The 13,784-nt window shown below is 49.8% G+C and overlaps 1 protein-coding gene across 2 annotated transcripts in view; it reads right to left on the bottom strand.

Moving 5' to 3' along the window:
• The window catches only part of LOC147717646 (E3 ubiquitin-protein ligase TRIM39-like), a 241,273-nt gene that overhangs the window by 132,720 nt on the left and 94,769 nt on the right, over positions 1-13,784 (bottom strand). For both annotated transcript variants that reach the window (XM_086924437.1, XM_086924436.1), the window contains exon 5: positions 7,537-7,679. In XM_086924437.1, coding sequence (XP_086780563.1) covers positions 7,537-7,679 — 143 coding nt within the window. The remainder of the gene's footprint in view (positions 1-7,536; positions 7,680-13,784) is intronic.

Raw genomic sequence — 13,784 nt, 5'->3', positions numbered from 1 at the left:
ACCTTGTTGCACAGATGTACTTTGAATGCCTTTAAAGCCATGAAGATCGCCATCAGTTCCAATACATTGATGTGCATCTTCCTTTGCTGTAGTGTCCATAGTCCCTGCACTGTGTAGTGGAGTACATGCGCTCCCCATCTTTGGAGAGAAGCGTCTGTCGTCAGGATAATCTGTGGCACAGGCTCTTGGAACGGTCGGCCCTTGCAAAGGTTTTGTGGATTCCACCAATGCAGAGAGTTGTACGCCCGACCGCTCACCAACACTAGGTCTGTTAGTTGCCCATGAGCCTGAGTCCACTGACGTGCTAGGCACTCCTGAAGCGGACGCATATGTAGTCTCGCGTGCGGGACGATGGAGATGCAGAAGGCCATCATGCCTATCAACTGCATGAACACCTTCGCTGGAAGCGAGTGCTGAGGTCTGAATCGTTGGATCAGCGTCTGGATACTGGCGATTCTCACTGAATTTGGCTGCGCAGTGGCTGCCAGAGTGTCTATTGTCGCGCCCAGATACTGCCGTATATGGGCGGGTTGGAGATGGGATTTTGGGTAATTCAGCGAGAATCCCAGATCGTGCAGGAGATGAATGGTGCGGGACACGTGGTCGGCGCACTGCTGTTCTGTCTTTGCCTGAATGAGCCAGTCGTCCAGATAGGGATAGACGTGGACGTTCTGGCGTCTTAGGTGCGCTGCCACAGTCGCCAGGCACTTCGTAAAAACTCTTGGCGCTGTGGTGACCCTGAAAGGCAGAACCCTGAACTGGTAGTGCTGGTCTTGAATTGTGAATCTGAGGTACTTCCTGTGTGAAGGATGCAAGGGAATGTGAAAGTATGCATCCTTGAGATCTAGCGTAGCCAGGCAGTCCCCTTGTTGAAGCAGAGGGAGAACCTGCTGCAACGTGAGCATATGGAAGTGCTCCGACAGAATGTACCAGTTGAGGGGCTTGAGGTCCAGGATGGGCCTGAGGGATCCGTCCTTCTTGGGGATTAGAAAGTACAGAGAGTAAACTCCTGTTCCCCTTTCTTGCAGTGGCACGAGCTCTATTGCCCCTTTTTGCAGCATGACTTTGACCTCCTGCTGCAACAAGTGCAAGTGCTCGCCGGACATAGGACGGTTTCTTGGAGGTATGTTTGGTGGTGTGGAAGTAAGTTCCAGACAGTAACCGTACTGGATAAGAGATTTGACCCACCTGTCCGTGGTGATGGATTTCCACGCGGGCAGGAACTGCTGGAGTCTCCCCCCGACCGGTGTTGTGTGGTCGGGGGGCAGTGACAAGGCGTCACTGTTTGTTGGTGGCGGAGGACCTGGAGCTGTTGTTTCCACGTCCCCTGCCTTTGACGTTGTTGCCCCTGTAACCACCTCTACCCTTGTTGGTGTAGGAGGTCTGGGTGTTGCTTTTATAGTACTGCGTGGATTGTGATGCCTGACCCCTTGAGGTGCCTCTGTTATTGGAGCGGTGAAAGGAACCACCCCTAAACTGCTGTGACTGGAGGGCCCCCATAGACTTAGCAGTGTCCGTGTCTTTCTTCATTTTTTCAAGGGTTGCATCCACTTCAGGGCCAAACAGGTGGTCTGGATTAACTGTTTGGTTTAAGATGGTTGTCTGTATGTCTGGTTTGAAGCCTGATATTCTAAGCCATGCATGTCTACGCAGCAACACGCTAGTGTTTATAGCCCTGGAGGCGGTTTCAGACACGTCCAGCGCACACTTAATGGAAGCATTGGTGATTAGCTTCCCCTCCTGAATCAACATTTCAGCTGCCTCTTTGTACTGATCAGGTAAGTGCTGCAGAAGTGTTTCTAGGGTGTTGTAGTGCGCCCTATCGTAGCGTGCAAGTAGGGCCTGCGTGTTTGAAATGCGCCAAATATTAGCTGCCTGCGCAGCAATACGCTTTCCTGAGGCTTCAAAGATTTTCGATTCTTTGTCTGGGGGAGGAGTATCACCCGTGGTCTGCGAGTTCGCCCGCTTGCGTGCGTTGGATACAACCAAAGAATCCAGTGGCAAGTGTCCCTTGATGTACGTTGGATCAGTGGGCGCTGCCTTGTATTTTTTATCAATACGAGGATTGATGACTTGCGCCCGAGTGGGCTCCCTGAAAACATCTGGCGCGTGCTTCAGCACTCCCTTGAGCATAGGCAATGTCTTGACCGACTTTTCAGCCACTGAGAAAGTGTCAAACAGAAAATCGACATCCACAGGGTCCGCATGGAGGTCGACCTCATGATTAGCCACAGCCCTCTCGATTAGAGCGTTGAAGGCTGCAAAGTCCTCTGTTGGAGAAGTTTTCGCTGCAAAAAGCTGCGGTTCGTGACCCGACTGAGGGTCCTCAGGGTCGCCTCCAGCAGACCAAGGTTCATTGACCTCCTCCGGATCCGAGTACGCTGGATAGTTGTACTCGTCCTCCTCATCTCCATCACCTTCCCCAGCGTTAGAATGGGTCGGTGAGAGTTCTAGATTTTGTGGAGATGCAGGCTCTATAGGGGCAGAAGTACCCGCAGAGTCCAACTTCTTTTTCAGTGGAATACGAAAATGTTCCAACACCGGCTCCGGGGTGATCTTCCTTTTAAGGAGAGAGAGTTTGCCTGTGTTGGCGTCGATAACAACCTCTTGACGCTCCTCGTCTGCGAGTGGCTGGAGCCGAGGCTTCGGCACCACCAATGACGCTTTGGGCGTCGACACCAGCTTCAAGGGCACCCCGGCCCCATGCCTTGGAGCGAAAGCCTTCGGCGTCGTCTTTGGCGGCAGCGTGAAGTGGATCGGCGGCTGCGCCTTTGCCGGCTTGGGTGTAGGCTTCGGCACCACATCCTTCTGTTCGGGAGCCACTGCGTCCTTCCGAATACGTTGAAGGGACTCCATGACCTTCTTGGTTAAGGACGGGGAGGGGTGGACCGGCTCGAGCGAGTCCCCCGAGTCCGGAGTCGGGTCGGCGATCAAAGGCACGGTCTTCGGAGCCGACACATCACCACCCTTGGCCTTGACGACCGGAATCGGCGCAGCCAGAGCTTTGGGGTCGTCTTGACGCTTCTTCGAGGCCCTTTTCGGGTCGTCGACCTCGACCATCTTCGGCGCCGACGCGGCGCGTCGGTCGTCTTCGCCTTCGGCTTCGACACCGGGGTCTTCGGGTCGGCCATCTTGGCTTGGCTCTTGATGTCGGCGGCCATTTTGGGCCTTTTAGGCGCTGAGGCCTCTGGAACCTTCTGTCCCACCAATGCGACTTTCACTTTCGGTTTCGATACCGTTGGTGTGGACCCCGATGGCTTCACTTTCGGTTTCTTCACCGGGAGTGGCGCGTCACCAATGTCCGTGGCCGGGCCCGGAGGCGGGGCCGTGGGACGAGTATTGAGGTCTTGGGTAAGGCCCGAAGGCGATCCCTCGACCTGGGCCGTATATTGGGGATTGACCCCTGAGTCAGTCTGAGGATGCTCCTCCTCTGAGCTATCCTCCACGGTGGCAATGGCCCCGTCGTCGTCCCCTACCTCTCCGCCGACTTCATCAAACTCCTCGTCCCCCGCGTCGTAGCTCTCATCCTCTGACGCCGGGCTGGAGTCCGAAACCTGGAAGACGGTGTCGTCACCGACGTCTTCCTCGAAGATGTTGTCCGGCGGGGGCGCTGATAACTGGGCCTGGAGTCTAGCGGCCCGACGAAGCTTGAGAGTCTTCTTACACCGGAACTTGGAGCAGGCCATACACCTGGCCTCATCATGGTCCGGCGACAAACATTTGTTGCACACTGGGTGCACGTCGAGGTGTGAATACTTTGAGGTGCACACCGGGCACCTCTTAAACGGAGTTCGTTCCATGTTAAGTAGTCTGGAGCGTCGTGTAGGCCCGTCCGCGCCGACAGCACGCGGAATGGCAGCAAGTGTTCGGAGCTGATGAATAACAAAACCCGAACGATGGACAATACCGACGCTAATCCTAAAGACCTTTTGGTCTTAAGTTAGGAAAGTTAAACAACTATCGATTCCGACAGAGGGAACCGAAACACATCCGAACCCAATGGCGGAAAAAAACAATCTGGGGATGGAGGCGATGCCCATGCGCACTGTAGTCCAGGGGAGGAGCCACCTATCTCGTGATACTTCGAAGACTCTTCCAAGACAACAATGTGCAATCATCCGGACCCAACACTAGGCGGCGATCTATGCACAGATATGAATTCAGCAGCCCACATGCCTCGAACGTACAGAAACCGGCTCGGAGCCGAGCTAGAAGAAGTAAAGCCGAACGCAAGACAATACCGACGTATAGACTAAAGAGCTTTTGGTCTCAAGAAGGTTTTTCTATCGATTCCGACAAGAGGGAATTAAAGACATCCGAACCCAATGGCGGAAAAAAACAATCTGAGGATGGAGTCGATGCCCATGCGCACTGTAGTCCAGGGGAGGAGCCACCTATCTCGTGATACTTCGAAGACTCTTCCAGGACAACAATGTGCAATCATTCGGACCCAACACTAGGCGGCGATCTATGCACAGATATGAATTCAGCAGCCCACATGCCTCGAACCTGAAGTTCAGTCTTTTGAGTGTGTGCCATCATTTGCTGATTAAGTGTGTACAGCAAATGCTTAACACTACCCTCTGATAAAGCCTTACTGCTCGCCCACACTATCACAAATAGAGAGTAAGGTGCTATTTACCTCTGCCTCCCTTTGGGGCTCCACTGACTCTGTGCGAACTATACCTCATTTTGGTATAGTAATAATAATAAGACTTTATGGTTTGATTACTTAAAACCATTACAATTTAAAACACATTCAATTAGTTCGTATAAAAAACAACCAATTAAAAAACGGCATAACTGTTTTTTCCCTTTAACCCCTTGCGTGTGCATGACGGAACCACACCGTCATGAGCCACGGGCGGCATGTGCTCATGACGGCATGGTTCCATCATGCGGGTGCCGCTCCGCCCACGCAGTATTAATTCCCTGCCTATGCGGGCGAATTAATGTGCGGGCAGTGCCGTGACGGAACCACGCCGTCATGAGCACACGCACCCGTGACTCATAACTGTGTTGTTCTGTCACGAGCACAGCAGCGCCGTCTGTCAGTCGGTTAGCCGTTTCCAGCTTTGTTCGCCAGCACGCGGGACGTTTCGGTTAGATTGCGGAGAGGATTTGCACGCTGGTAATCTCACGTGTGAATATTGGCTCCCTGTTTCTGGGATTCCCGTTTAGCAAGGGTATTTTAAACACGAACCCTGACAGAGTGTGTATATACGACCACATTAATACCGCGTGCGTGATTGTATCACTCCACATTTTTATTCATTTTGGCACATGTCACTTACTAAGCCTGGAAACAACGCAGAATATAAGTGTCGTGATCCCCTAATCACTATCAAGATACATTAGGAGGATAACACTATTTTAACTTTGAAGGGATAATTCGCTGGACGAATATCTTTTGAGATTGAGAAGGAGGCAGAGTGAGTACCCCTGATCTTATTTTTATTGATATAAAACAATTGAGAACCATTGGGAAACGTTTATTGTAATTGTCCTGATGAAGGTGGTTAAACATTAAATATACCGCCGAAACGCGTCGATGCACAAGGAGGAATACGTGAAAAAACGGACTAAGGAAAATTCTGAGCTTTTGTTGGAATTTAGTCCTTTACTTGTACCTCCTTTTTATAGGAATGTTGGATTTATTTCTTTTATAGTGTTCCGTTTTGTATATGTTTCCCATTTTTAACAAAATATAGTGTATGCTAATAAACTGTGCAGATATACTTTTATTATAGTGTTTTCACTGCTTTTCTTTTAATTTATATTGCTTCCTTGTTATGATCTGATATTGTTGAGTTTATATGTACATGTTTGTAAGAATTTGTGTTTCTATGGTAATTCGCCCAAAGGGAATTATATTTTGATCTGTGTAGTGGTGTTCTGACATCATTTGGACTCAGTATCACTGCACCTGCTGCACCATTACAATAATGACCCTGTTGCCTTCAAGATAACTGCATTTGTGGCTACTTGGTTAGTGGTAAAATATAGCAATAATCAGTGTTTAGTGGCCTGCCAGGATCTTTTGGTACCGGTGGCACTGCACCTGCTGCACCATTCAAATAATGACCTTGTCGCCTGCAAGATACCTGCACTTGTGACTGCCTGTTTAGTTATAAAATATAGCAATAATCAGTGTTTAGTGGGATGCCTAGAGCTTCTGGTCCCCGTGTCACTGCACGTGTTGCACTATTGAAATCATGGCCCTAGTGCTTGCTGGATAACTGCATTTATGATTGCCTGTGTATTAATAAAATATAGCAATATTTGATGTTTAGTAGTCATGACAACTTTTGGACCCAGTTCCACTGCACCTGCTGAATAATTCAGATCAAGCCCTTATAACTGCAATTGTGACTGCGGTATAGTAGTAAAATTGATCCGATAATGCCTACTAAGTGCAATGCAAGGTACTGACACATGAATAGGAAATGCCACACAAGTTCTAAGGCTAAAGTATCTGCTTTACACGATAAAGTAATAAAAAAGCAAGCATCCTCAAATACTGTTGTTAGAAGCTATCTGCCATTTCCCTAGGAAGAGATCTTATCCTATAGTTTAACAGTCCCCGAAGTCTGGACAGTGAATGGGGCTTAAAATCTGTGATTAGCTGCAGTAGAAGATAAGTATTGTAAATGAGTGCAGCCAGGGCAAGATAAGTATCCGTAAATAGTACATGCTGTGCAGCCTTAACGTAAGAAAAAAAATGTCACACACTAAAGCGGATTTGGATGAGTACCTTGGCATTATGAACTGATAAGAGAAGCTCCTTTTAAGATATATCAAGTACAATATATTTCACAATCGCTGTGCAAACGAAAACCTATTAAATTATAATGGGGTTGCAAATTAGGTGAGGAGGCGGAGCTCCTAAGTCCAACTAAAGATACCCCTACTGTGGTATAGGGTGAATTATGAATCCTTTGTATGACTATTAATTTTTACTATATATTCCTGTCAGATTGCAGTAGAGAGAGTTATGTCAGTCACTGAACTATCTGTGCTCAAATGGCCACTAGTCATGTCGCAGCAGGCCCACGCAGCCGATTTTCCCAACAATCCTGGTACTCCGAAGTCTATAACATTTGATAAATAAATAAACTGGTATTTTACAAATATTCAAAGATGCCTACCTGTTTTATAAATTAAACTGAAGGTGGTGGAATGCACATTTTGACCTTGCCCCCTTGGCACACAATTTGATATCAAGTGAGGTGACGCGGTCACCCCAATCCAGTCGCACAGCTCAGCAATTAATTTTCTGCAATACTTTATTTTTGCCACGTTTAGTACCATATTTCACCAATGTTATTCGACATTTTCTAAAGTCTGTTTTATAAAGTCATCTTTAATTACTGCATTAATTTTATCATCAGCATTAAGCTCTTTAATAGGTTGGGATTTAAGTGCCTTAGTAACAACGCATTTGCCAACTAAATATATTGGTGAGATGATAAATATAGACAAAGTTTATGGGACATTTTTATTTTTAGCACTAATGGGAAGTTTGTAGTTTCTCACCCAATGATTCAATTATCTTTATCTGCAAGTCCACATCTTCATCTTCATCTTCCTCTTCCTCTTCCTCCTCCTCCTCTTCCTCTTCCTCCTCGTTCTCCATTAAGGTATCACCATTAGTTTGCTGAGCTTTCATATTTTCATACCTTCGAAACAGACCAATAGAAATGTTATGAAATTCCCATCTGCTCAGAAGGTAAGGGTAAGGGCAGGACAAAATGTATGCATTGAGCCAATACAAATATGAATAAAAAAAAAAAAAAAAAAAAAAAAAAGGAGGTATGCAGCTAATACAGAGTATTCACTCTGAGAACAAGCATTTGCAATGCAATAGGTCTCGCATTAATTAGGTTTGAGCTATTGGCACAGCTAAATATTGCAATACCAATTGCAACAAAGGTCTATTAATTGTAGGGCAAAAAATGTGTATTTATTTTTGTAGCAATGTTGGCATGCTGTGATTTAGATGAATATGTTTAAAAGTAAAGTGTGGCATACTGCGATTGCTACAATAGTTAATTGCGGATGCGTTAACAATTGATGTGTGCACTGATGGCTGGTGGGGTGTGTGCCTGGTAAAAGCGTGCACTGACGGCTGGTTGTGTGTGTGTGTGTGTGTTTGGTGAAAGCGTGCACTGATGGCTGGTATATGTGCCTGGTAAAAGCGCGCACTGACGGCTGGTTGTGTGTGTGTGCCTGGTGGAAGCGTGCACCGACTGCTGGTGGGGTTTGTGCCCGGTTAAAGAGTGCACTGACGGCTGGTGGGGTGTGTGCCTGGTAAAAGCGTGCACTGACGGCTGGTTGTGTGTGTGTGTGTGTGTTTGGTGAAAGCGTGCACTGATGGCTGGTATATGTGCCTGGTAAAAGCGCGCACTGACGGCTGGTTGTGTGTGTGTGCCTGGTGGAAGCGTGCACCGACTGCTGGTGGGGTTTGTGCCCGGTTAAAGAGTGCACTGACGGCTGGTGGGGTGTGTGCCTGGTAAAAGCGCGCACTGACGGCTGGTTGTGTGTGTGTGTGTGTGTTTGGTGAAAGCGTGCACTGATGGCTGGTATATGTGCCTGGTAAAAGCGCGCACTGACGGCTGGTTGTGTGTTTGTGCCCGGTGAAAGCGGTTACTGATGACTGATGGTGTCTGTGCCTGGTGAAAGTGTGCACCGACGGTGTAGTTGTGTGTGTGGTTGTGTGTGTGGGGTTGTGCGTGTAGGGTTGTGTGTGTGGGGTTGTGTGTGTGGGGTTGTGTGTGTGGGGTTGTGTGTGGGGTTGTGCGTGTAGGGTTGTGTGTGTGGGGTTGTGTGTGTGGGGTTGTGTGTGTGGGGTTGTGTGTGTGGGGTTGTGTGTGTGGGGTTGTGTGTGTGGTTGGGCGGTTGTGTGTGGTTGTGTGTGTGTGTGGGGTTGTGTGTGTGTGGGGTTGTGTGTGTGTGTGTGTGTGGGGTTGTGTGTGTGTGTGTGGGGTTGTGTGTGTGTGGGGTTGTGTGTGTGTGTGTGGGGGGTTGTGTGTGTGGGGGGGGTTGTGTGTGTGTGTGTGTGTGTGTGTGTGTGTGTGTGTGTGTGTGTGTGTGTGTGGGGTGAGTGTGTGTGGGGTGAGTGTGTGTGGGGTGTGTGTGGTTGTGTGAGTGTGTGTGGCTGTGCGTGTGTGGTTGTGTGTGTGTGGTTGTGCGTGTGTGGTTGTGTGTGTGTGGTTGTGTGTGTGTGGTTGTGTGTGTGGTTGTGTGTGTGTGGTTGTGTGTTTCTCTTTTCCTCCTTTTCTGCAGGACACATTCCCATTTTATGGAAGCATTCATTGCGGCTCACAAATTACCGACGTATTCATTAGAGCATTTTTAGATCTCTGTGTAACCAAAACTTTAATTACATACAACCTTGTGCTGCATTAAAAAATGTGCAAAACCCCCATCTTCTTTCAATTCTACCCGCTGGATGTTAAACATGTTATTTAAAGGCTTTCTTTATTTCACTTTAATCTTCCATTGAAAGATTGTGCCCACCTGCGGTATTTCATAAACGTCTGACCATATTACATAAAGTTCTGTGCCTCTGCGAAAAGGAGATCCTTAGGTTTGCCGGGCTTTTAGTGCTTGTATGTTAAGCAGAGACTAGTGAACGAGCTTCACGCAAAACCTGTTTTCGATCATGCTTGGTAGAGGCTTATACCAAGGGTTTGATATATAGGAAACGGTAACAGATGATGTAGTTACTCGCCAGAATAGTAGTTCTACTATTTCAGATACACTGAGGACAAAAATATTTATAAGTACAGTAAGGAGTACTCTGGTATGCACTCTCATCTGCCCCAGAACATGTAACTTCCTATTAATCACATCTCCTATTCGACTTAGTCCTTTCTATTATAGGATATGCTATACAAATATTCCCTGAAGGTTCCCATTTTAGAGGATAGAAGCCAATTCACAGAAGCATGTGATAGTATGTAAAATAGAATTACTGGAGTCCTATTGTTTGTGCTCCAAAATGCCTTTGTAGACAGGCCCCACTGTTTTTCATATATATGCACATCCACCTCTAGGAAGCATGAGAGTGCTGTTAATATTCAGAGAAAGCTGCTGCTTGCATTCACGTGCACATTTATTACATGTAAAAAAAATAAAACAAGGTATGCAGTCATCTGACTACTAAAGACGGCATCTGCTGCCCTTGCACTTTATCTGCTTTAATTAGGGTGGCATCTCACCAGACCTGGCCATTGGGCCTTTGAGAGCCCTTCTAAGTTGATTGGGAAGTTTTTGTTGTCTTTTTGTTTTAAAATCCCTCTGATCTAGCTATCCCGGGGTTGATCTGAGCGACCGGGACATCTTGCAGTAGAAGAGGCTCCCTGAACTGTATTGGGGTGTTAACCCCTTTGCAGCGGGGGTAATTCCCCGCTGTGCTGGGGGGGCAGGGGGGCCACAGCGCCCCGGTGCTGATGACGAGCTCAGCTCGTCATCAGCCACAGTGCTCGTGTGCTGATGACTAGCTGAGCTCGTCACGGCGGCACCCGTTCCTTAGAACGCTCAGCACAGCAGGGGAATTAGCCCTGCATGTGAGCGTTCTAACGGCCATGACGAGCTCAGCTCGTCATCAGCACACGAGCACCGTGGCTGATGAGATGAGCTCGTCATCAGCATGAGAGGGGTTAAAATGCAGCACACTCCAGACAAAGGCCTACAAGCAGATCTTATCGAGCCCCTTTCACATTCAGGGACGCAGGCCAATTGGTTCGGAATTTACAAGCTCTAAACAAATGTCCGCTTCCTTTCATCTCGGGAGGGCGGGGTGACGCAGGGGGCAGAGCGAACCGACGAATAGTGAAGTATGTGACTTTTACAACTTCCTCTGGGCAGGCAGCCTTCCAGTGAATTTACGAAAATTAAGCATTGCATAGGTCGGATTTTTAAAACAAGATGTCTTTCGCATAGCCAGTCAGTCAGCTGTGCTATATGATAAACGGCAACCTTTGTGTGAAACAACATCGTATATAGAAAACACAGCGATGATCTAATAAAAATCAAAAGACGATGCAGGCATTCAAAAGCCCACCAGTAACAGTCACCGGCACAAGAAAATTGCTTCATTAAAAAAGTAATCGGTTATTGTTGTTTGTGAGCTAGGAATGTAATTAAAATCGAAATTAACCCTAGCTAAAAGCATAAAAAGTAAACATTTTGTAGATACCGGTGTCTTTTACTCTCCATCATCGTGGAAACTGCAGAACCTTTTATTGTGGATTCTGCAGCAACTATGACGGTATTGTCCAGAAACAACTTTGCCTTTAAAATATTCAAGTTCAGACCAGCAGTGCACAACAACTTTAACTCCGAACAGTCAATAGATTTCATACTAACAAATTATTAAACAAGCACTGGCGTTGCCAATAGGTCTCGCAGTAGGAAAGTTGGAGCTATTACAATTTCAAATAACAATGCCTTTTATTTTTGTTTTCATTTTAAAAACATAAAAATCTTTGTCATTTACAAAACCAATAGCTCCAACTTTCCTACTGCGAGACCTATTGTGCACTGCACAGTGTGGGAGAGTGGCGTTGCGTGGGAGAGTGGCGTTGCGTGGGAGAGTGGCGTTGCGTGGGAGAGTGGCGTTGCGTGGGAGAGTGGCGTTGCGTGGGAGAGTGGCGTTGCGTGGGAGAGTGGCGTTGCGTGGGAGAGTGGCGTTGCGTGGGAGAGTGGCGTTGCGTGGGAGAGTGGCGTTGCGTGGGAGAGTGGCGTTGCGTGGGAGAGTGGCGTTGCGTGGGAGAGTGGCGTTGCGTGGGAGAGTGGCGTTGCGCGAGAGTGGCGTTGCGCGAGAGTGGCGTTGCGCGAGAGTGGCGTTGCGCGAGAGTGGCGTTGCGCGAGAGTGGCGTTGCGCGAGAGTGGCGTTGCGTGGGTGAGTGGCGTTGCGTGGGTGTGAGTGGCGTTGCGTGGGTGTGAGTGGCGTTGCGTGGGTGTGAGTGGCGTTGCGTGGGTGTGAGTGGCGTTGCGTGGGTGTGAGTGGCGTTGCGTGGGTGTGAGTGGCGTTGCGTGGGTGTGAGTGGCGTTGCGTGGGTGTGAGTGGCGTTGCGTGGGTGTGAGTGGCGTTGCGTGGGTGTGAGTGGCGTTGCGTGGGTGTGAGTGGCGTTGCGTGGGTGTGAGTGGCGTTGCGTGGGTGTGAGTGGCGTTGCGTGGGTGTGAGTGGCGTTGCGTGGGTGTGAGTGGCGTTGCGTGGGTGTGAGTGGCGTTGCGTGGGTGTGAGTGGCGTTGCGTGGGTGTGAGTGGCGTTGCGTGGGTGTGAGCGCGTTGCGTGGGTGTGAGTGGCGTTGCGTGGGTGTGAGTGGCGTTGCGTGGGTGTGAGTGGCGTTGCGTGGGTGTGAGTGGCGTTGCGTGGGTGTGAGTGGCGTTGCGTGGGTGTGAGTGGCGTTGCGTGGGTGTGAGTGGCGTTGCGTGGGTGTGAGTGGCGTTGCGTGGGTGTGAGTGGCGTTGCGTGGGTGTGAGTGGCGCTGCGTGGGGGAAAGTGGCGCTGCGTGGGGGAAAGTGGCGCTGCGTGGGGGAAAGTGGTGCTGCGTGGGGGAAAGTGGTGCTGTGTGGGGGAAAGTGGTGCTGTGTGGGGGAAAGTGGTGCTGTATGGGTGAAAGTGGTGCTGTATGGGTGAAAGTGGTGCTGTGTGGGTGAAAGTGGTGCTGCGTGGGTGAAAGTGGTGCTGCGTGGGTAAAAGTGGTGCTGCGTGGGTAAAAGTGGTGCTGCGTGGGTAAAAGTGGTGCTGCGTGGGTAAAAGTGGTGCTGCGTGGGTGAGTGGCGTTGCGTGGGTGAGTGACGTTGCGTGGGTGAGTGGCGTTGCGTGGGTGAGTGGCGTTGCGTGGGTGAGTGGCGTTGCGTGGGTGAGTGGCATTGCGTGGGTGAGTGGCATTGCGTGGGTGAGTGGCATTGCGTGGGTGAGTGGCATTGCGTGGGTGAGTGGCGTTGCGTGGGTGAGTGGCGTTGCGTGGGTGAGTGGCGTTGCGTGGGTGAGTGGCGTTGCGTGGGTGAGTGGCATTGCGTGGGTGAGTGGCATTGCGTGGGTGAGTGGCATTGCGTGGGTGAGTGGCGCTGCGTGGGTGAGTGGCGCTGCGTGGGTGAGTGGCGCTGCGTGGATGAGTGGCGTTGCGTGGATGAGTGGCATTGCGTGGATGAGTGGCGTTGCGTGGATGAGTGGCGTTGCGTGGATGAGTGGCGTTGCGTGGATGAGTGGGGTTGCGTGGATGAGTGGGGTTGCGTGGGTGAGTTGTGTTGCGTGGGTGAGTGGTGTTGCTTGGGTGAGTGGCGTTGCTTGGGTGAGTGTGGCATTGCGTGGGTGATAGTGGGCTTGCGTGGGTGTGAGTGGCGTTGCGTGTCTGAAAGTGGTGCTGTGTGGGTCAAAGTGGCACTGCGTGGGTGTGAGTGGCTTTGAGTGAGTGAGTGGCGTTGCGTGGGTGAGTGTGGTGTTGCATAGATGATAGTGGGCTTGCGTGGGTGTGAGTGGCGTTGCGTGTCTGTAAGTGTTGCTGTGTGGGTGAAAGTGGCACAGAGCCTTTGATGTGGCCTGGCGCAGGAGAAATGCTGCTGCTGCTAATTAAATATAAAAAGTGTTTAGGGACTCACGGCTGCCGAGAGTAACAAGGCAGTGCTGGGAGGGGGCTGCACACCAACTGAAGTGCTCTGGTTGCATGGCCTGCGGCAGGCCATGTGAAGTGATAAGCCTTTGAAGTACACAGGCAGGCTGTGACGGAGGTGTGAGAGGTCTGGCAGGGAACAGATGGCATGGCTGTGAA

The sequence above is a fragment of the Lissotriton vulgaris genome, chromosome 5 (assembly GCF_964263255.1).
Source record: "Lissotriton vulgaris chromosome 5, aLisVul1.2, whole genome shotgun sequence".
Taxonomy (NCBI): domain Eukaryota; kingdom Metazoa; phylum Chordata; class Amphibia; order Caudata; family Salamandridae; genus Lissotriton; species Lissotriton vulgaris.
The sequence above is the reverse complement of the archived record's forward strand: the minus strand, read 5'-3'. Positions and strand labels throughout refer to the sequence as shown.